The following is a 20,850-nucleotide window of genomic DNA, read 5'->3' on the forward strand; positions in this document are numbered from 1 at the left end:
CACTGCTGGTGGGAATGTGAATTGGTACAGCCACTTTGGAGAACAGTATGGAGGTTTCTTAAAAAACTACAAATAGAACTACCATATGACCCAGCAATCCCACTACTGAGAGTATACCCTGGGAAAACCATAATTCAAAAAGAGTCATGTACCAAAATGTTCATTGCAGCTCTATTTACAATACCCCAGAGATGGAAACAACCTAAGTGTCCATGATCAGATGAATGGATAAAGAAGATGTGGCACATATATACAATGGAATATTACTCAGCCATAAAAAGAAACGAAATTGAGCTATTTGTAATGAGGTGGGTAGACCTAGAGTCTGTCATACAGAGTGAAGTAAGTCAGAAAGAGAAAGACAAATACTGTATGCTAACACATATATATGGAATTTAAGAAAAAATGTCATGAAGAACCTAGGGGTAAAACAGGAATAAAGACACAGACCTACTTGAGAATGGACTTGAGGATATGGGGAGGGGGAAGGGTAAGCTGTGACAAAGCGAGAGAGAGGCATGGACATATATACACTACCAAACGTAAGGTAGATAGCTAGTGGGAAGCAGCCGCATAGCACAGGGAGATCAGCTCGGTGCTTTGTGACCGCCTGGAGGGGAGGGATAGGGAGGGTGGGAGGGAGGGAAGGGAAGAGGGAAGGGCTATGGGAACAGATGTATATGTATAACTGATTCACTTTGTTATAAAGCAGAAACTAATACACCATTGTGAAGCAATTATACTCCAATAAAGTTGTAAAAAAAAAAAAGAAGGCTTTAAAAAAAATTTTGGCTGCGTTGGTCTTTGTTGCTGTGTGCGGGCTTTCTCTAGTTGCGGTGAGCGGGGGCCACTCTTCGTTGCAGTGTGCAGGCTTCTCTTTGCAGTGGCTTCTCTTGTTGCGGAGCACGGGCTCTAGGCACGCAGGCTTCAGTAGCTGCAGCATGCGGGCTCAGTAGTTGTGGCATACGGGCTTAGTTGCCCTGCAGCATGTGGGATCTTCCCGGACCAGGGCTCGAACCCGTGTCCCCTGCCTTGGCCGGCGGATTCTTAACCACTTTGCCACCAGGGAAGTCCCGAAGAAAATATATGAATGAACAATTAACACATGAGAAGATGCTCAACATTATTAGCCATCAGGGAAATGCTGGAGATACCACTTCAAACACAGGAGGATGGCTATAATAAAAAAGATAAATAACAAGTATTGATGTGGGTGTGAAGAAATGTGAACCCTCATAAACTGCTGTTGGAATTGAAAAATGGTGCAGCAGCTTTTGAAAAGAAGTCTGGCAATTCTTCCAAAGGTTAAACGTAGAGCTACCATATGACCCAGCAATTCCACTTGTAGGTATATACCCAAGAGAAAAACGTGGCTACGCAAAAACTTGCACATGAAGGTTCATAGTAGCATTATCATAATAGCCAAAAGGTGGAAACAACCCAAATGGCCTTCACTGATAAATGGATGAACAAAATATGCTATAACTATACAATAGAATATTGTTTGGCCAATAAAAAGGATGACCTACTACAAGTGGTTACATGCAACTACATGAATGAAACTTAAAAACATGCTCACTAGAGGACTTCCATAGTGGTTCAGTGGCTAAGATTCCACGCTCCTGATGCAGGGGGCCCAGGTTCGATTCCTGGTCAGGGAACTAGATCCCACACGCCACAACTAAAGATCCTGCATGCTGCAATGAAGATCCCGTACGCGGCAACAAAGAGCCCGGGTGCCACAACTAAGACCTGGGACAGCCAAATAAATAAATATTAAAAAAAACCATGCTAAGTGAAAGAAGCCAATCACAAAATAGCACGTATTGTTCCATTTACATGAATATGTAAATCTACAGATACAGAAAGTAAATTAGTGGTTGTCTAGGGTTGAGGGGAGAGAGGAGTGACTACTAATGGGTACAGGGTTTTTTTTGTTTTGTTTTGTTTTGTTTTTTGTGGTATGCGGGCCTCTCACTGCTGTGGCCTCTCCCGTTGCAGAGCACAGGCTCCGGATGCGCAGGCCTAGCGGCCATGGCTCATGGGCCCAGCCGCTCTGCGGCATGTGGGATCTTCCCGGACCGGGGCACGAACCCGTGTCCCCTGCATCGGCAGGCGGACTCTCAACCACTGCGCCACCAGGGAAGCCCCGGGTACAGGGGTTTTGTGGCGGGGTGGGGATGGGGAGCAGTGATGAAAATGTTCTAAATTGTGATGGTTGCCCAATTCTGTGAATATACTAGAAACTACTGAATTTACACTTTAAGCCGGTGAATCACATTATATGTGAATTATATCTCGGAAAAGCTACCATTTAAAACAAAACAAAAAAACCTCTCCAGTGGTTTCTCATCTCAGAGTAAAGCCTAAATTCTTGTAGTGGTTCTACATGGCCCTACAAATCTACACACTGACTCCCCACTTCCTTCTTTGATTCATCTAGCTGCCACTTGTTTCCTTAGCTCAGTTCCATCCACTGTAGTTGCTTTGCTCTTCACATTACAAGGCAGCCACGCTCTGCCTCAGGACCTTTGCATTTCCAACTCCTGTCAGCTTTATTCCCAGATGCCCAAATGGACCTTCCCCTCCTCATCTCCATATCTAAGCTTAAATGTACCATTAGTGAGGCTTCCTGTAACCCTCTACTCAATGTTACAGCCCCTCCTCTCAAGTTCCCCATCTCCCTTCCTTTCTTTACTTCCCTCTCTAGTACAACTCATCAGCATCTGAAATACTATACATCTTATTAATGATTTGTCCCTTCCAAATAGAATGTAAGCTCATTGAGAGTAGGGAATTTTGTTTTCTTTATTACTATATTCTCAGTGCCTGGCATATAGTTGGGATTCAATAAAATTATTAAAATGGATAAATGAATAAATTCTAATTCAGAAATATGTTGAAATATCCCTCCACCTTCATCCCCAAAGCCCCTTACCTATGTTCAGGCCTCACCACCCTCTCCAGGACCACTGAAGTAGCCTTCTTACTGTCCTTCCAGCCTCCCATCTCTCCTTCAAATCCCCTGACCACATCGCAGCAGGACAGCTCCATCTGAAACTCTGATGTGATTACCTTAATCTTCTTAAGATTCTTCATGGGAAGGGAAAAAACCCTTCATGCCCCCTGCTCCCCAGATAAAGTCCAAACACTTTCAGGACCCTATCTCCCTGAGATTTGGCCCCTGCCACAGAGTCACACCCCCTAACACCCCACCCATCAGCCACAGAGAACAACTCTGAATACTCCAACTTCTCTGGAGCCATGGGCCTTTGCATATTCCAGTCCCCAACCGTAGCCTGATGAAAGCATTGATTTTTCCAGCCTGAGCCCAATGTCCGAGTTGGTAACCTTGCTGCCCACAAAGTGACATGCTCCTCCCCCAAGGATCCCTCAGCCAGAACTTTCCTCCACCTCAGCACTTATCACTTTGTAGCTCTGTTTCCTGTGAAAACAGGGACCATAGGATTTGGGTTCTTCTGTAACACTGAGCTTGGCACATGGTAGACATCATTAAATGTTTTTTTGTTTTGTTTTGTTTTTGTTTTTTTACACAGCAGTTTCTTATTAGTTATCCATTTTATACATATTAGTGTATACATGTCAATCCCAATCTTCCAATTCATCACACCACCACCTGCCCCCCGCCACCTTCCCCCCTTGGTGCCCATACGTTTGTTCTCTACATCTATCTCTATTTCTGCCCTGCAAACTGGTTCATCTGTACCATTTTTCTAAGTTCCACGCATATGCGTTAATATACTGTATTTGTTTTTCTCTTTCTGTCTTACTTCACTCTGTATGACAGTCTCTAGGTCCATCCACGTCTCTACAAATGACCCAATTTCGTTCCTTCTTATGGCTGAGCATTGAATGTTTTTGAATGAACGAATGAGTGTCCTCAGTCCCTGAGGACGCTTTGAGCGCTACTCTACCAGGACAGTCCTCTTTCCCATTAAAAAAACCCCCAACACCTGCTCAAATTCACAGCCCTACACTTAGCAAGAGGGGGGACTACACTCCTCAGCTGGCAGTTCAGTAGACATGTGGTTTAATTTTTCCACTGTATCCCACAGCTTCTCCTGAAGACAGGCAGGATGATTTCACTTCACATGACATTTAATCTTGCTCATGGAGGAATCAGTTCCCAAGACCTGACAGGACTGGAGGAGGCAGTGGTCATCCAAGGAGAACACCGGTGACTCTCCCAACTTCATTCCCCAATCAAAGAGGACAGTTTTGGTTTGCCATTGGTGACTTTATTACATGATTAAAGTTCAAATAAAAAAATAATAACCAAAATCTTGGCAGGGAGGCTAGAGCCAGAATCTGGGAGTGCTGCTTCCCTGTCCCCAGCCTCCCTGACCAAGCCCAGCTCCGTTAACTCAGCTTGACTCGATCAAGTTCCTCATCAAGATTTGCATCTGTGCTCTGGACATCTCTGCTGCTCCTGCTGGAGACTGAGTCCTGGGCTCCTGGCACCGGGGCTTTGGTGAGGGCCCCATACACACCCATGGCCTGAGGAGAGGGACAGAGAGAGCCATGATGACACGTGGCAGAAGGCATAGCCCAACCCACCAACGGCTCAAAGGAAGAAGGTAGAGCCAGGGCCAGTAAGCTTGTTTTTCCTTTCTCTCTCTCAAGCCTCAGTCTTAAAAGCTTTGGAGTCGGTTCTAGGATTGTTACAAACTACCAGAGCAGGGTCACCCTCAAAATACTAATACAGGCATCTGCAAAAAAAAAAAAAAAAAAAAAAAGAAAGAAAGATGTCTCAAGAGGTTCCCTATTGCTAGGGATGAGTGGGAGTGTCTCGTTCAGGGGATGAAGAGAGGTGTAAGTCTCAGGGCACTCTAGAGGGCTCGACGGGGAAAGTGATGGTGGTGGTGGTAGCGTCTCAGTCTCTGGCATTGGTGCTCTATGCTGGGTCCTCAGGGCGCTCTAACCTGAGCCACCATACTGGTGACGTCGCCAGGGTTGGAGGGCAGCAGGATAGTGTTGGAGTCCTTGGCCAGTTTAGAGAATGCGCTGACATACTGCTCAGCCACAGTCAGTGAGGCTGCTGCATCTCCATTCTGTGGCCACAGGGAAGATAAACATCAGAGATCACAGACTTGGATGGGGGGTGGGGGGGTGGGGGGGTGGGGGGTGGGGGAGGAAAGGAAGTGGACAGAAATCAGGTTCCTAGAAAGAGGATATGCAGATCACAATACAAGAGATCATGTAATGTGGCTCAATGGAACCAAAAAGGCAGGAATTTCTCCCAAGGGTAGATAAGAGAACCTCTTCTACTGCCAATTCCGGATCCCCAATCCCACCTAGGGGGGCTCTCACATGTTGTGTCAGAGCTGCAGCCAGGACGCGAATAGCTTCAGCTTTAGCCTTGGCCTTGGCCAGAACTGCACTGGCCTCTCCTGGAAGAAAAGAGACAGAGCTTGACCTATGAGGTCAGGGTACCCCAAAAGCTCCTGTCCCAGTACCAAGCCTCAAAGGTCCATACCCGGTTCATCACTCAGCCTCTACCCTCTGCTGACCTGCTGCCTGATTTATTTGTTCAGCCTTTTCTGCCTCAGAGGCCAGGATCTGTGCCTGCTTCTTCCCCTCTGCCACGTTGATAGCCGACTCTCGAGTCCCCTCAGACTCTAGAACTGTGGCCCGTTTCCGCCGCTCTGCCTCCACCTAGAAGCCCCCAGCAAGCCCCATCAACAAGAAACCAGAGTAAAAGTAAACTCTTACACAGACCTGCAATTGTACCCATCACAACAGGGAAGGGAGTCCAGGTCCCTATGCAACTGGAGCATCCTGAAGTACTCTACCCCGTCCCTCTCTGGCCCCCACCTGCATCTGCATGGACTCTTTCACCCGGGGTGGCACATGGATATCCTTGATCTCATAACGGAGGCAGCGGATGCCCCAGCAGTCGGCAGCCTGGTTGATAGCATCCACGATGTTAGCATTCAGGGACTCCCGCTCCTGGAGGAAGAAAGGTGTAAGCTCCATGGCCTCAACCCAACCTTCAGGGGGCTAAACCAAGAAGGTCCCGGAACTGATCCCCAGAAAGGACTGAGAGTGCCAGGTATGTGTCTTCAAACCTTAACTCTGGCTCAGATCCCCTTACCCGGAAGACTTTGTCCAGAGAGAGTTTGCCGAGCTCTGATCTCATGGTTGTCTGAGCTAGCTGGGTGACAGCGTACTCAGGGTCCTCCACGCCGTAGCTTGCCTGCAAGGGGCATGGGTAGTGTCAGGAGCTTGCATGCAGGGTTTTAGTGAGGAGAGCAACTCAGGAGCCGAATAGAGCAGAGGGCAGATACCTTGTAAGGGTCCATTATGCGCAGGTAAAGAACTCCATCGATTTGCAGAGTTACATTGTCTGTAGGTGCAGGAGCAGGAGAGAAAGGAGGTCAGGCCTCCAGGTCCCCATCAGCTCTTTCTCCTGCCACCACATCCTAATGGCCTCAGAGCACCCATGTCACCCCGCACGCCTCACCAAGAGTCACGGCAGACTGCTCAGGCACGTTGATGACAATTTCCTTGAGACTCTGCACATATCGGATCCGGTCTAACACAGGGATGAGGATATTCAAGCCCTGGGAAGAGGAGTCACAGGTCTTCAGAAGGATGGGGGGCTGTAGGGTTGAGATTGACGCTAGGCCTGGAGTGGGTAGGGAATCAACATAGATTCTGCCCAGAAAAACAGAAGGCTTGGGGTGTCACTGGTACGTAAGAATGTAAGGATAGGAATGTAAGGCTGGATCTCTGAATGGAAGGGACAGTCAAGGAGATAGGAGCCAGCAGAGTAGCCTTTTCCATGCAGACAGGTGGAGCTGAGAGGATTAATAGAAGAGATTCCTAACGTGGGGCCTGTGGGATGCTAGTGCAATGGGAAAAGGTGGTAAGATGGGTATGACCGTCAGCAGTCTGGGCACTGCCAGGTCTGGCCTGGGGTGTCAGAAGCCAAAGGTGAAGGCAGGCCCCAACGAGGTCTCACCCCATTCCCCCATGTCGTGAGGGAATTGGGATTCAGGCTGGCCCGGGATGGGCAGAAGAAGTTCTCACAGGCTCCAGGATGCGGTGGAATCGGCCCATTCGCTCCACCACCCAAGCCTCCTGCTGCGGCACAAACAGCACCACGGTGTTTCGGGGCAATCCAGAGGAGGCGCGGCGCGCAGCGCGGCCAGAAGCCTGCACGGAGCCCTAAAGGGAAGACGAGGATTAGCAGAGACCCAGTCGACCGGGCACCCCGCCCCCCTCGGTGCCTGTCCCGGAGGCATGTCCCTAAACCGCGATCCTCAAGGGTTCTCGGAAAGGAACTCAGGCGAGTACCATAACCTCCGATTCCAGTTCTCTCCCCACACTTAGAATCTGGCCCCTTCCCAGCTGAAAACCCAGGTGATCTCTGGCCCGACCCTTAGAAAAAGATGCCTTGCACTCACCCTCAGCAAAAGGGCCCCAGAACCCCGCACCGCGCGCGCCAGCATTTCCCACTCCCACAGCGGCCTCCGGAACCAACGAGACGCGGAGCAGAGCGGTCGCTCTAGATGCCCGGACCTGAGCCTTTCCTCCCGTATTTCCACTCCCCCGGATGTACTTCCGGCCTTCCCTTCCCCCTTCCATACTCAGCCAATCAGCGTTACTCGACAGAAGCGTGCTGATTACTCGGCAGAAGCGTGCTCCCAGTTGCTCGCTGGGAGACGCAGACTTTCTAGAGAGGGCTCAAGGCTCGAGCTTGTTCTTGTTCTAGCTGCTCAAGCCCAAGATCCCGAACACGGTGACCAAATGGAGGCTACTTTTCGCGTGCAGGTGTCCCAGAAAAGCTTCCAACAGAATTCTTTATCCCCACTGGAGACTCAGTTTACCCTTCTGAGCGTATAATCGCCCCCGTCTTTCACCATAGCGACGAGCGATTGGAGCTGACTCATTGCCGTGGTTGCCATAGTGACATTCTCTGGTAGTCCTGCTGTGCCGTACCCAGCCCTCCCACTGGGGACCGACCCCATTCCCGTTACCATGGTGACTGGGCCTAACACTGCCCGGTGATTGGACTGAGGTTTCCCCCTCCCCTCTTTTCCCAAGGCATCATAGCTTTTTCTTCCTCTACCCCGTTCAGGGTCTATCAGGCCCAGGTTCCCTCGCATACAGAGTCCAGCGCACAGCCCCAACATTCAGCCTTCTCTGGAGCATGTCACCCTGCACACATCTCCGATGCTTTGTCACATCCATTAGGAGACTTGCACAGTCACCCTCTGAGCACTGAAGCTCAGAGGAGCTAAAATCATCAACAGAACCAGTGTAAGAATCCAGATCCGCATTCAGAGTTTAGCTTTTACAGCAGAACCTACCCCAACCCCACCCCATTATGTGAAAGGGGCAAGACCAGACCCTAAGAATCATGGGGGCCTCCCCTAAGACTTCCCTGCCTCAGGCCTTTTTCCTGGGGAAAGGGCAGAGTCCCAGCTCTAGTTAGGCTCTCCATCCCCATTCCCATGCTCTCCCGAACAGAAAAACTAAGGCTTAGTTCAAGTTTCAAACAAGAATTTATTCTTTCTTTCTTTAAAAAAAAAAAAAAAGTACCAGGTACAATTTTTTCCTGTTTTTTTTTTTTTTTTTTTTTTTCAAGTTTTAGCAAATGCTTGTTCCCCTCAGCCCAGCCCCAGGTATCAGGGCTAAGGCTGGGTCAGAGTCTAGAGTGGGGAATGGGGTAGTTGATAACTACATGGCTGAGTTTGAGGGGTGTCCCTCGCCCCAACTGAGGTAGGTGGGTCAGAGTCTGGCCAGGTGAGAGGAAGCACCCCAGTCCTTGGCCCTGACTCTGTCCCCTGAACACCTTCCTCAGTCAGGACCCCAAAGCAAGGAGACAAAGGCAGAAGGAGAGGGACAACCAGAGTCTGAAGTCCTAGATGAGGGGTGGTTGACACCTGTGTGTGTGTGTGTGTGTGTGCGCGTGCGTGTGCCTGCACGCATGCTCTGTCTCTCACACACATACACGTACACAGACACACACACACAAGTTGGCCTTCAGAGTGAGGTGAGAGGGTCGGGGAAGTGAAAGGAATAAGGAAGGACAGGGGAAGCTGAGTCTTTGGCTGGTGACTCAGTCCTTCCGGGATACTTCTCTGCTCTCAGCTGAGGGAGAGCAGTTCTCCTACAGCCCCTATATCAGCCTCTTCAACTCCTGAGGTTGGAGCAATATCTAAGAGTGGGAAAGGAGGAGGGGCAATGCCAATTATCAGGTTTGGGACGTTACCAAGGCAATCCAATTTGAATAAATTATAAATTAAAATAAATAAAATAATAAGTGGCCCCTGCCCAGGACAGGGAGGCAACGCTGGCATGACTTGCCTGGGAACTTAGGACAACCTCAGGATAGCTCCAGTTCCTCCCCACTACCGCAGCTGGCCTGGGAAATCCAAGGGAGGGGGCAGGCACGTGGAGTACCCAGAGTAGGGCAGAGTGTGGTAAGATCAGAAGCTTTAAACACCCAAATAATCAATTTGGGCATGAGCGTGGTGAGGGCTTTAATTCAAGCCTGAAGGTTCTCTTGCACCTCTCCACGTGTTTGCTCTGTCCAGGATGGAGCAGGATGGGCAGGTCCTTGGCCCACATGGGTTCAGGGCACTGACAATCAGGGCAAAGGTGAATAACGTGGATTGTGAGGGGCCTCAGTCACAGCCTGCAGTTCATAGGGGAGCCCTGTGTCCAGTTCCAGGCTCCGGCGGGAAAAAAGCAGGCGGATGTCTCCATGCAGGCTTAAGCGGCCTGAGCGGGAGCTCCGGAACCTGGGGGAGGACAGGGTGATCAAAGTAAGACCCCAGACTGTAGACAAGCAAGGAGAGATGCTATTCATGGAGGACATGCCTGGGCTGTGGAAAGGATACCCCGGGCCCTGTCCTCACCTGAGGTGCAACAAGTAGCAGAGGAGGCGGCGGGTGCGGCTAGTATTTCCCTCCTCACCCACAGGCACCAAAAAGAGGCGATGACGCAGGAAGGTCATGTGGGCAGCAGGCATGTCCGAGAAGTCAAAGGTCACGAGGAACATCTTCACCACAGTCTGGTTGGGGTTAAATAAGGTCTGGGGACAGGAAGGGCAAGGTTGGTAAGGTCTAGGGGATGTCTTCCTGTCCCCACTCCCACTCTCCCTCAGGGAAAACTCACCACTTGGATGGTGCCCACCTTGGGCACACCGTAACCCTTCCTCCCCAGGGGGTTCAGGTCCACGACGCCCTGGGAAGGCCACGGAGCCATCAGTCAAGGTAGGGTCTGGGAGATCCCTGAACACTCATCCATCTCCACAATCTCTCATTCTGGGACCTGGCCCCTGCCCTACACTAGAGTTCTCCCCACCTGGCTCTGACTCTTGGGCGAGAATATCTAAAGGATACTTCCAGAGCAGTTCTCCTGGGTTCCCTAACTCTGCTGGTCTCCGCCCAGGGTGCCCTTCCCAATAAAGTCTTTTGCTTTGTCAGTTAAAAAAAAAAAAGAATACCCGCTGCCCCCAACCCCTCATGCCCCTCATGAGCTAACTTTGGGTTGAGGTCAGGTCATACCAGGAAGGGAGCCGGGGCATTTTGCTCAGAAACATCAAAGAAGGTGACAGTGACAGGCAGCGTGACATGCTGAGGGCAGTAGGATCCACTAGCCCCTATCTCTGCTGTGAAGCCCTCAATGTGGCCAGATGGTGCAAAGCGTCCTTGCAGCAATGATTCCTGGGGATGGGGTGGGAAGACATACTGGGAGACAGATGCTAGCTGTTCTCCTTACCCGTCCAAGCCACACACACCACCATCCCTTCCCGCAAGATCCACCAATCAAGGAACCCAAGGGGAACTACCTCAAAGTTGCCCAACAGGGTACGGCTGACAGCGGGGGTAGGAACAGGGGAGGCACTGGGGGGACTCAGCAGGCCTGGCCCCTTCCGGAGTCTTCGAAGGGAGCTCCTGGTAGGGGAGGGGACACACACGTGGGTTGGCTTGAGGTATTCTGCTACGCTTGCTACTGTCCTTGGGCCCCACCATTTGCTACTACCTAGGGCTCCTTCCCTGAGGTCCCCCACCCTGGGGTTGGAAAAAGAATTACAGACATCTGCCCCATTTTCAGGGAGGGGCAGAGGGAGAAGCTGGTCACTTACAGCTTCCGGCGACAGGCACCTTTCAGCCTCCGCCCCATGGGACTGCAGTCTGTTGGGTCCTATGGAGAGGAAAGATTAGGGACAGAGATTGGGTGGAGGCCAGGTATGTTTGGAGCAGAGGCTCATCACAAGCTCTTATAGGAACATCCTCCTAAGCCCATCACCTTTCCCCACACACATGTCCACTTAAGAGCAGACCACTTCCCCTCCTGACTTACCAGCACAGGCTCCTTGGGCCCGGGCAGCAGGTGGCTCCAGAAGGGTGTGGCTTTGGCATCAGAACTGTTGGCAGCAAGAGGGTGGCCCAGGGTTCCCCGGCGCCTCCGAGGGGCTGGCCCCTCATCCTCAGAGCTGGCATCCGGGGCTTCTCCAGCTGGAAGCAGCCTTCGCTTGGTGGGGCAGGGGCCTGGAGGTCCAGGGCCAGGGGGTGTGTGCTCGGGGCTGTGCCCATTGGCAGTGCCAGGGGACTCCCTAGGCCAGGGGCTGCCCCCATTGCCCACCCCAGCCACTAGGCTCTTACCCCCTATTTGTGCAAGACTGTGCAAATCAGTGTCAAGTGTGTGCAGCTGGCCCGGAGGGGCTGGCCCTGGGGACTCCCCCAGGGACCCCTGTCCCCCAGGATGTGGGGAAGCCCAGTCTCTGGTGTGCAAAGTACTGCAGGAAGCATTTGATGGGGGCCAGGGGGAACTCTGGGCCCCTGAAGTCCAAGGTGAGGTGGAGCTACCTCCCTGTTCCACAACACAGAGGCCATGATGGCAGAAATGCTGGCTGGCCACGCCTAGTCCCAGCCCCAGTCCCTCTGGGCCCAACAGCCCTAGAGTAGGTGGTTCTTCAGGGGGTAGTCCCTCTCTGGCCCCCAGCCCAGGGCCTCTCTTCAGCTCCCGGGGACCCTCAGTGGGTGGGGCTGGCCGTTTCAGGGCCCTATGAGGCTCGGAGGCACCAGCTGGAGGGGAAAAGATGGATACCTGGTAGACCCCGGGGGATGTTGCCCCCCCTGCCGGGCTGTAGCCCATGAGCAGGCCACCCTGGAGGGCCCCCTGCCTGACTGCAGGCTGTGAAGGGCCAGCCTCTGGCTCTGAGGATGGAGACAGCTCCGCCTGCACGTGGCGCATGAAGCCCCCCCTTGGGTCAGGGGGGACCCCCCCCAGAGCTTTTATGCTGGGCCTGGGCTGGGGGGCCTGGGGACATCTGTGCAAGAGAAGAGAAGAAAAGATGGTCAGGACTATCAGTGAATCATCTCCCTCCCAGGTGAATTTCAGATCCTCCCCTGGACTGAAGAGGTGAGCTTGTGAGGTTCCTGGGGGCGAAGGTGTTCCAATCTAATACCTTTAGATGGACTAATGGAATATAAAGGCTACTCGCAGAACTTCCGAGAAGGTGACACATTAGCTCAGGTTTCTAACTGTACCTGCTCCCCCTCCCTCTCCCTGGCTCTCACCCCGATGAAGAGGCCTTAAGCCTAGCCGTGTGTTCCCTCTTCCTGACTGATGCCTTGCTCTCCTAGCTTGCAGTCTGGTCCATGCCTGCTGCACTGGCGAGGTGACTGCCACCATTCCGTGCAGCTCCTAGGCTCAGCTGGACCCTGAGGAGAGAAAAACAGACATAAGCCAGGATCTCTGGAGCCAGCAGTAAGGTTGCTCTCCAACTGTCAGCTAATAGAGTATATGCCAGGACATCCTCCTCCAGTGTGAGGAGCCCTTCAGAAACAGAAGGGGCAGTCTTGGGATCCAGGGCCCAGAGGGCAGAACTGGGCTATACAAGGAGTCACAGAGAGGCAGGTCTTAGCTCATTGTAATAAGGATGTGACAAGTAAGTTGAGGCAGGATAACTACTTATCAGGGCCACCAGCTGGGGGACTGCTGCCCTGAATGAGAGCGGGGATGAGATACCCCAAGATCCAAGAGACCATGCCAACTGAGAGGTGGCCAAAGCAAGAATTCAACTCTCCTAGTCAAGGCCACTGAGTTGCACAACTCCCTCCCACATACCTATCTCTAAAGGGACAAGTGCCACCCCATAACCCTAAGGGCAGAGGTCTTACAGAAACTTACATCCCCATCAGCACTCCTTAGAAGAACAAACTTCAGGTCAGCTCAAAGTGGGCTCTTCAGCATTAAACTCCCAATTGGCCCCAACAGTCTGTCCCTTTAACAGGAAGCAACAAATCTAACCAAAAACAAGTCTAGAGGGGGCGGGGTGGGGGAGGAAGCACTGTTAGAAGGCACTTTCCAGGGCCTACCCCTCCTCCTACCTAGGCCCTGCAAACTAGTGATAAGACAGTGACAGTCAGAGAGCTGGAGTACCTCGCCACTCCTCCCCAACACATCCAACACCCAAAACCCAAAACCACTGCTTTTCTGTCAGGGTACAAGATGGTCTTCACTGACTAGTCCACCCTCAGGAGTCCATACTGGGTGAGGGGATGTCCAGTTGAAGGCCATCTTCCTTCATGGGAGAAAACACTGCCCCCAGGATCAAGCTTATCCTTTGGTCAGTAGCCTGTGCTGTCTGCTATCCACAAAACCCTTTCTCATTCAAGGAATGTTCCCTTATGCCTATCGGAGTCTTAACCTTCCTTGGCTAGGCCAAATGCCATCCTCTCCATAAAGCCTTCTCCGGCCACCCTGGACCATAAATGTCTGTCTCTTCTGAGACCTCACCTATAGCAGTACCACTATCTCCTGTAACCCACTGACAGTTTTGCTTGCTCCTGTGGGTAAGACATCTTGTAGACTGACCATAGGGTTCTTGAGGATAGGTTTGTACTTCACTCCTCTGCCCAACTCCAAGCACAGGTGTAAGCACATAGCAGGGCTCAAAAAAGTAAAATGCAAGTCCCAGAGATCTGGGCAGCAGTCCTGACAGTGCAGAGAAAAACTCCCAGAATATGAGAGAAGCAGGGAGATTAATTGTATAGGGAGAATCAGCAACAACAAACATGGGGGTGGGGGGCTTCCCTGGTGGCGCAGTGGTTAAGAATCCACCCACCAGTGCGAGGGACACAGGTTCATGCCCTGGTCCGGGAAGATCCCACATGCTGCGGAGCAACTAAGCCCGTGCGCCACAACTACTGAGCCTGTACTCTAGAGCCCGTGAGCCACAACTACTGAGCCCACGTGCCACAACTACCAAAGCCCGCGTGCCTAGAGCCTGTTCTCCGCAACAAGAAAAGCCACCGCAATGAGAAGCCCGCGCACCGCAATGAAGAGTAGCCCCAGCTCGACGCAACTAGAGAAAGCCTACGTGCAGCAATGAAGACCCAGCGCAGCCAAAAATAAATAAATTAAATAAATTAAAGATGGGGGTGGGACGCAGGAAGAAAGGGGAGCTTTGCATCCAGGGACTGAAAAACTCTCCTACACCAAGTTCCCATCACTGCACTACCCTACACTATCCTATTTCACCAAGTTCTCATTAGAACTGGAAGCCCTAAGAAAATTCTGGTTCCCTGTGGTGGGTGGGGCGTCTGGAAAGGGCAGAACGCCAATGGCAGCATTTCAGAGGGTACGACCTGTACTCATCTCTTCCCTCCTTTCCTCTACCCATGCTATACAGATTCAGGAAGGGCCTTTTCCTTAGCACTCCCACCCCTAAGTCATCCCATCATCCCAGTTGACCTCTTGAGCCCTTGCCCTGGGGAAGCCAGGTGATGACATGATGCCCTACTTGACCCCAGCATGGCTGGCATCTGCTCATTACCCCAGAGCCTTCTCAGTTCCTGCCCTGTCAATGAAAATCTCTAAGACTCACTTTACTGCCACCCAGCCAGTCTGGCTCTAGACCATAGCTTCAAGCTGACTCATGGGGCAGGACTTGGCAGGGGAGGGGCAGGGTAGGCCAAATCTCACTCTGTGCAGGGGGTGGGCAGCAGCTGGCGTCAAACAGCTGTGCCAGGCTGTGGCTGGCAAGGACTACAGCTCCCAATATGCCAAGGGAGCAAGGCCAGCAAAAACAACAAGTCCCAGAATACCACGGGGTCTGTATCCTCAGACACCTGCTAGGCCTGGGAGGTGGGGTAGGTGGGTGTTGAGCTGCCAGGCTCACTCTCCCCTTCAGTATTAAAGATATCCACTTCTACCCTGATCAAGGAAGGTGGCAGGAAGGAGAATTCCTCTCCATGTGCTTTTCACCTTCACGCCATTCAGAAGGAACTGCTGCCAGCTGCTCTACATTTTGTCCCTACACACGTCTACACTAGCTACGGGGGCTGTTCCCATGGACCGCTACTGTGGGTAGGAGCGTTAACTTCTGCCCTCTCACCAACCCCTTGCCTCTCTCTGGCCTAGAGCCCTCCACCCTCCGTGGAGAGGAAGCAAATCTTAGCACCTCCTCCAAAATGAGCCCAGTAGACTCACCCCAGCACCCCGGCTCCAGGACTCCTTGTTCTGACCGATCCCTTCACCCCCTGCTTAGCCTCCCAGGTCCTTTCTCTCCCCTCTCCTCCCCACAGCCTGGGACAGGCCCCATTCCCTACTGGAGCTTCGGAGATTTGCTATTTCCCCCTAGCACAAACTCACCCCGTTCCCAGACTGGCTCCGCCGCGGCGCCGCTGCTCCAGGCCCTTCCGTCCCGTCCCGGTCCCTCCCCTCGAATGCCCAATCCTCCCCACCAACGGGCCCCCAACCCAGACAAAGGGTGGCTCAGCCTGAGCCCTGCTCTGCTAGGCTCTGCTCTGTTCAGCTTCGTGTGCAACACTAGCGGGCCCTGGCGCCCGCAGCCCCTAAGCCGCTGCCTCGCCCCTCCCCGCGACTGTCCCTCCCCGTGGGCGCCCGGGCTCCGCACTGCCGACTCCGTTGCCCCTCTGACTCACAGGCCATTTCCTACCAGCTGATGGGGCAGCCTGCCCCGCCCAGCGCCCCCACTCCCCAACCGCTGCAGCCGCGGCAGCCACGCCCCCTCAAACTCCGCCCCCCATGGGCAGCGACCATGCTCATTGGCCTAAAGGAGGCCAGCCTCCCCACGACCTCAAGCGTGAGGCACGCCCCCTCCAAGAGACGCAAGCCCGTTGGTCCACACGGGGGGGGGGGCGGCCTACATAGGGTCGCTCCGCCCATCTCCTTAACCCCTCAGCTGCAGGAGTCCAAAGCAGCTCTCAGCCCTGCCTTTTAACCCTTGGAAAGACGTAGGCCTCCCACTTTTCACCCCTCCCTTCCTCTTCAGAGGCAGGTCAGTAGGACGACCTAGGGCGTTCACAGACAAAGTTCGACAATCCCCAAAGTCAGCTTGCTCTTCCAACACCAGATCCCAAATATCCCCACTCCCGTTCATCTCTCCGTGCCTTGCAAACCAGAGGTCCAGGTACCAGAGGGCTGTTGAATCCCAGGAAGCTTCCTTCGTGCCACGGCAGATGAAAAGTTCTTGAAGTGGGATCTCATCTTTTTCCACTGAGAAATAGTATTGTTCCTTTCTTACTCTATATTGATGTTCTTTTGCCTTCATTAGAGGGGCCCCAAGGGCTCCTGAGATAGGGATACCTTTTAATTCAGGAACCTAGACATCATTATTTGTGCCTCTAAACTTCCATTCTGAGATCAGGCTGCTTCAGCCCTTCTGCACTCTTTCTATTCATCAGCCCCTGTTCAAGGAGGGAGAGCACCCAGGGGAAGAAGTGGGATAGGAAGGCTTCTGCCCAGAGTAGGGGGAAATATGCCCAACTCTTCTGACAGAGCTCACCCCCATGACTCACAGCTCCCTCGAAACTCCCCACCCTCCCCCTGAGTCACTGGGCCCCAAGCCCTGCCCAGACCCAACCAAATTAAGCGGCAGCAGAACCAGCATTCCTAATTCTTATTCTCTTATCCTTTAAATGACCAGGATGGAAACCTTTGCAAGGATTAGACATTAAAAGAGACTTTTTAGAGGGGCTGATCTATGGGCAAGCTAAGAAAATAAACAGTCCTGCCTACCTTTCCCTCTGCACTTGTGAAGTCAGACAGTTTGGAGCTTAAGAGGTGTCTAAGACTCAGGTCTTCCACAAAACAAGAGGCAAACACCAGAGCCAAAAGAGGAAAGACTCAAACTGAGACCCTAGAGAATTAGCATCAGCCAGGGCAGGCTCCCTGGCTGTGCCTCCAGAAGAGCAGGAGTGCATTCTTTTATAGTTCAGAAGCCACAGAAGCCCCAAGGTCCTTGTTTCTACCTTGCTTGTAGTGGTGGGCCCTAAGGGCCCTGAGGTTGTCACTGGACAGTAAAATGAAGCTCTCCTCCCCTACTTCCTCCCTGTGCCCTAGACTTAGGAAGGACAACCAAGTAACAGTTCCTCTAGCCTCCTTTCTCCTTACCTCAGACCAGGGGGAAAACACTGAAAAAGAACCCAGTTGCCGTGGACTGACTTCCTTGCTGGTTCCCTAATGCTAAGGAACGGGATTTAGGAAATTTTCAACACCCTACAAAATTGCAGAGTATCAATGTAAAAGCCCACTTGCCTTAGTAAAAGCTTACTGGGAAGACAGGTAGACAGAGAACACTGTAGGAAAGGAGTAATTCCTTGGTGACCCCACCTTGTTCTATCTAACTGCCACTACCATAGGCCCAGGCCTTAGTTATTTGCAAAAGTCAGGGGGCAGTAGTTCAGGGGGAAGGATCAAAGATGTTCTAGGCCTCAGTGTGTACCGGGAAAGCAAGCAGCATGGTACAATCAAGAGGCTTTACCTAGCTGCCTTAAATTCTTACCCTGCTTTATTTTTTTCATAACAGTTATCACCAGCTGACACTTCTCCCTCTTTACCCTTCCCCCACCCTCTCCCCACTTTCTCTCCCTTCCCAGCCACACACACATTTATTTCTCCCCCTATTAGAATGGAAGCTCCATGAGAACAGCAACTTTGTCCGTTTTGTTCATGCTGGTATTCCCAGAATCAGCATCAGTGCCTGGCACATAATAGGTGCTCAATAAACACTGGCTGAAAGAAACAATGAGCCCTGGGCTGAGTAAAGAACAATCAGGAGACCTGGATCCTAACACCTGCTCTTTCACTGTGAGACCTGGAGAAAATCTCAGTCTCTTTCTTAATTTCCAAATCTGTAAAATGAGCGTTTGTATAGACATTGAGAGCCTCTACAATTCTGACCTTATACTGCTATAATTCTAATGGCTGCTGTTCACTCATATCCATTTTCAGAGGATGGGTCCAAGCATCTGAATGCTCTGTTGCTTGTACCGAAGCAGAAAGTCTATATACTCCAGCCTCTGCACAGCAAACTGATGCCCTTTCTCTTCATGCTCCACCCACTCACACAAATGCCTCAGTCTTGAGGAAGCTGGAGTGAGTCTGCCCTAAGCCCGCCTCTCCGAGAGACAGTCTGGGAAGCTGTGTTGCCATAGCAATCAGCTCCTCCTCAAAGGTTTCAGCCTGCCCTCCTTCACCCCACCCTACCCCAGGGCTTTGTCTGGCTTCAGCACCCGCTCCCTCCCCAGCCAGTCTCTCAGCCAGAGGAGACTGGCTTGGGGCCCCTTTCAGCAACATTGTCACACTCATTCAGCCACTGTGTGGAAAACAGGGCTTTCTCACACTCTCCCAGGCTGCCCAGGGGCAAAAAGAACTCTGGCACTACATCAAGTCCCCTCAGGGAACCAGAGGAGCCGCCACAAGGACTAGGCCCTAGTCTCAGTTCTGATAGCTTCCAAGCCAGGAGAGTGGGGAGCCATTCCCTCTCCCTCCCCCAGCAGAGACTGGAACCTCATATCCCTTCCCAAGTTTAGACGACAATAGTGGCCCACCTCTCAAAACATGCCTCATAGACCTTCAGTACTTCTCACCTTTCCCCTTCCCACAGAAGCCCAGAATTTTCGAGGGGCCTAGCGTTCCCTACCCGGGAGAAGGAAAAGTGTGGGGAAAGCAGTTTGTGTCAAGTGGTAAAAAGGTGTCTACCATTCACTTGGGGGGCTGTTGGGAGAGACCTCTGCAGTAGTGAGGGTGAGGTCTGGGCCTTGCTGCTGGTTACTTAGGTCTCTAGCCACGGAGTACGAAGTCTGGGGCAGGGCACAGCTCCTAGACAGGCAAGGACCAGGCCAGGCCCCAGGGTGAGGAAGGAAGTGGGAAATGAGCACACCCAGAGCATAAGGGCAGGGCAAAGTGGGGGAGGAGGGGGAAGACAGGGACCAAGGCAAGCTTCTAGGAGGAACAGGAACTAGAGTGGGGGGTTAACAGGAACCGAAGCAGGGGAAGGGTCCCCAGGGACACCAGCTAAGGGGAAAAAACCTGTCTCAGCCAGACAGATCCAAAGCCGACTGAGAGAGTCACACAAGCCCTAGTGGCAAGTGGGGCCTGGATCCTCTCTAAGAGTGCTCAGGCCTGAAGGTGGAGTTAGGAGCTGACGAGGCCGGGAACATTACAGACTGGCTTCTTCACCCCCCTAATTCCATCACCCTCATTCCTGAAACACAGTACACAAACATCTTCCCGGAGTCTCTACAATGCCCCCAGACTTCTCAAAGCACTAGGGGTTCTTCCCTCCCCGGATGGGACCTGCAATCCCTTCCCCTCACACAGTGCCCATAGCCCCATCCCTTCTTCCTCCACACAGTCCCTCCCAAACTCCGGACCACCAGCCCGTCTCCATCACACGACACCCCCCCTTTCCCTTAAAGCGCTTCAGATCCCCTCCCCCTCAAGTGTCGTCTGAACCCTCCACTTCAGATAGCGACCTGACCCCCTCACATTGTACTTGCCACCTCACAAAGCACTCCCGCCCCTCCCCCGCAAGGGATACTGGAGAATGCACCTCCTAGCCCCTACACTGAGCCCCCAACTCCTCCCCCAACTGTTTCACTCCACCCTCACCCAGCATTTCTCTAGATCCTCTCCTTCCCTAACGTGATCCCCACCTCCTCATGTCTGCCCAAGCGCACCCCCGTCCTTGTCCCTTCTTCCACATGCACTCCGCCACACACCTGTAGTTCCGTGAGTCCCGTTGCACCTGAGGAGGTAATGGATTAGGGCAGTTACACAGCAGCCCTAGCTGCAGCCTCGGCCTGCAAACCTCGCCCCTTTGGTCCGAGCCCCGCCCCCGCAACGACGGGACCCACCTTCCCCCTTGTCCCACCTCCCACCTTCCCCTGGCTCCTCCCCTCTCCCAGTTTCTTTAATCCTGGGGCTCCTCCCCTGTAATCCAGGTCCCGCCCCTCTCTGGCTCCGCCCCTTCTCCTCTCGGCGTCTCCCCATTGAACTTCTGCTTGTCCCTCGTCCCACCCCTGATCCCCGCCCCCTTTTGGTCTCTCCGCCTTTTACTAGGACCCGCCCCCTCGGATTCCAGGCTGGCAGAACCCGTGCCAGGCTCCCTTGCCCTGCTAGCCCTCTACCATCTCGGAGCCTCTCCTCACCTCCGCCCCTTCTCCCGCTTGCCTCACCCGGAGCTCGCTCTCCAGCCCGGAACCGCTGGCTCTGATTGGCTGCGGCGGCCCCAATGGATGGCTGATGAGACAAGTGATGGTTGCAGGTCGCCTGAGGCCCCAACCCGGCCACGTGCGGCTTCTGTGATGACAGGTCTAGAGGGGCGGGACCTCGGCCCGCAGTGGGCGGCCTAGTCTGACCGGATCCGGCCAGAGGTGGGGAGCCAGAACCGGCGCCAAAGCGTCAGCCTGCGGGCGCCGAGCCTGACTGGGGCCCTCTTAGGCTTTCGAGCTGGTGTGAGCTGCCTGCGAAACTTGAACCTCTTAGTGAAGCCGTCTGCGTTAGCGCGCGTATTTGCCCTAATGGGGGAGGTCTGTGGGCTTTGCAAAGTAGTGC

General features: G+C 52.9%; 2 protein-coding genes across 8 annotated transcripts; both read right to left on the reverse strand.

Annotated features, from left to right (window-relative positions):
- Positions 1-4,237: 4,237 nt before the first annotated feature.
- STOML2 (stomatin like 2) lies at positions 4,238-7,549 on the reverse strand. Of its 2 annotated transcripts, XM_082614226.1 has the most exons (10): positions 7,431-7,547; positions 7,054-7,191; positions 6,485-6,584; positions 6,309-6,367; positions 6,116-6,217; positions 5,836-5,970; positions 5,532-5,676; positions 5,332-5,411; positions 4,944-5,072; positions 4,238-4,518 (listed from the first exon to the last, which is right to left on the reverse strand). In XM_082614226.1, the coding sequence occupies exons 1-10, from the start codon at positions 7,473-7,475 to the stop codon at positions 4,381-4,383; spliced, it is 1,071 nt and encodes a 356-aa protein (XP_082470352.1). In that variant the 5' UTR covers positions 7,476-7,547; the 3' UTR covers positions 4,238-4,380. The 2 variants fall into 2 exon arrangements, with proteins under 2 accessions (XP_082470352.1, XP_082470353.1); XM_082614227.1 differs by lacking the exon at positions 4,944-5,072 and having other exon boundaries at positions 7,431-7,549.
- Positions 7,550-8,552: 1,003 nt separating this feature from the next.
- On the reverse strand, positions 8,553-20,130 carry ATOSB (atos homolog B). Of its 6 annotated transcripts, none has more exons than XM_082641640.1 (10): positions 20,016-20,130; positions 13,174-13,267; positions 12,561-12,704; positions 11,341-12,310; positions 11,123-11,181; positions 10,826-10,931; positions 10,542-10,700; positions 10,150-10,218; positions 9,891-10,066; positions 8,553-9,773 (listed from the first exon to the last, which is right to left on the reverse strand). In XM_082641640.1, exons 4-10 carry the CDS (start codon positions 12,232-12,234, stop codon positions 9,620-9,622), a joined length of 1,617 nt encoding a protein of 538 aa, XP_082497766.1. In that variant the 5' UTR covers positions 12,235-12,310; positions 12,561-12,704; positions 13,174-13,267; positions 20,016-20,130; the 3' UTR covers positions 8,553-9,619. The 6 variants fall into 6 exon arrangements, with proteins under 6 accessions (XP_082497766.1, XP_082497765.1, XP_082497768.1 ...); XM_082641639.1 differs by having other exon boundaries at positions 13,174-13,304; positions 20,016-20,125; XM_082641642.1 differs by lacking the exon at positions 20,016-20,130 and adding an exon at positions 15,640-15,849.
- Positions 20,131-20,850: the final 720 nt, after the last annotated feature.

Source organism: Mesoplodon mirus (genome assembly GCF_964341445.2).
Source record: "Mesoplodon mirus genome assembly, chromosome: 1".
Taxonomy (NCBI): domain Eukaryota; kingdom Metazoa; phylum Chordata; class Mammalia; order Artiodactyla; family Ziphiidae; genus Mesoplodon; species Mesoplodon mirus.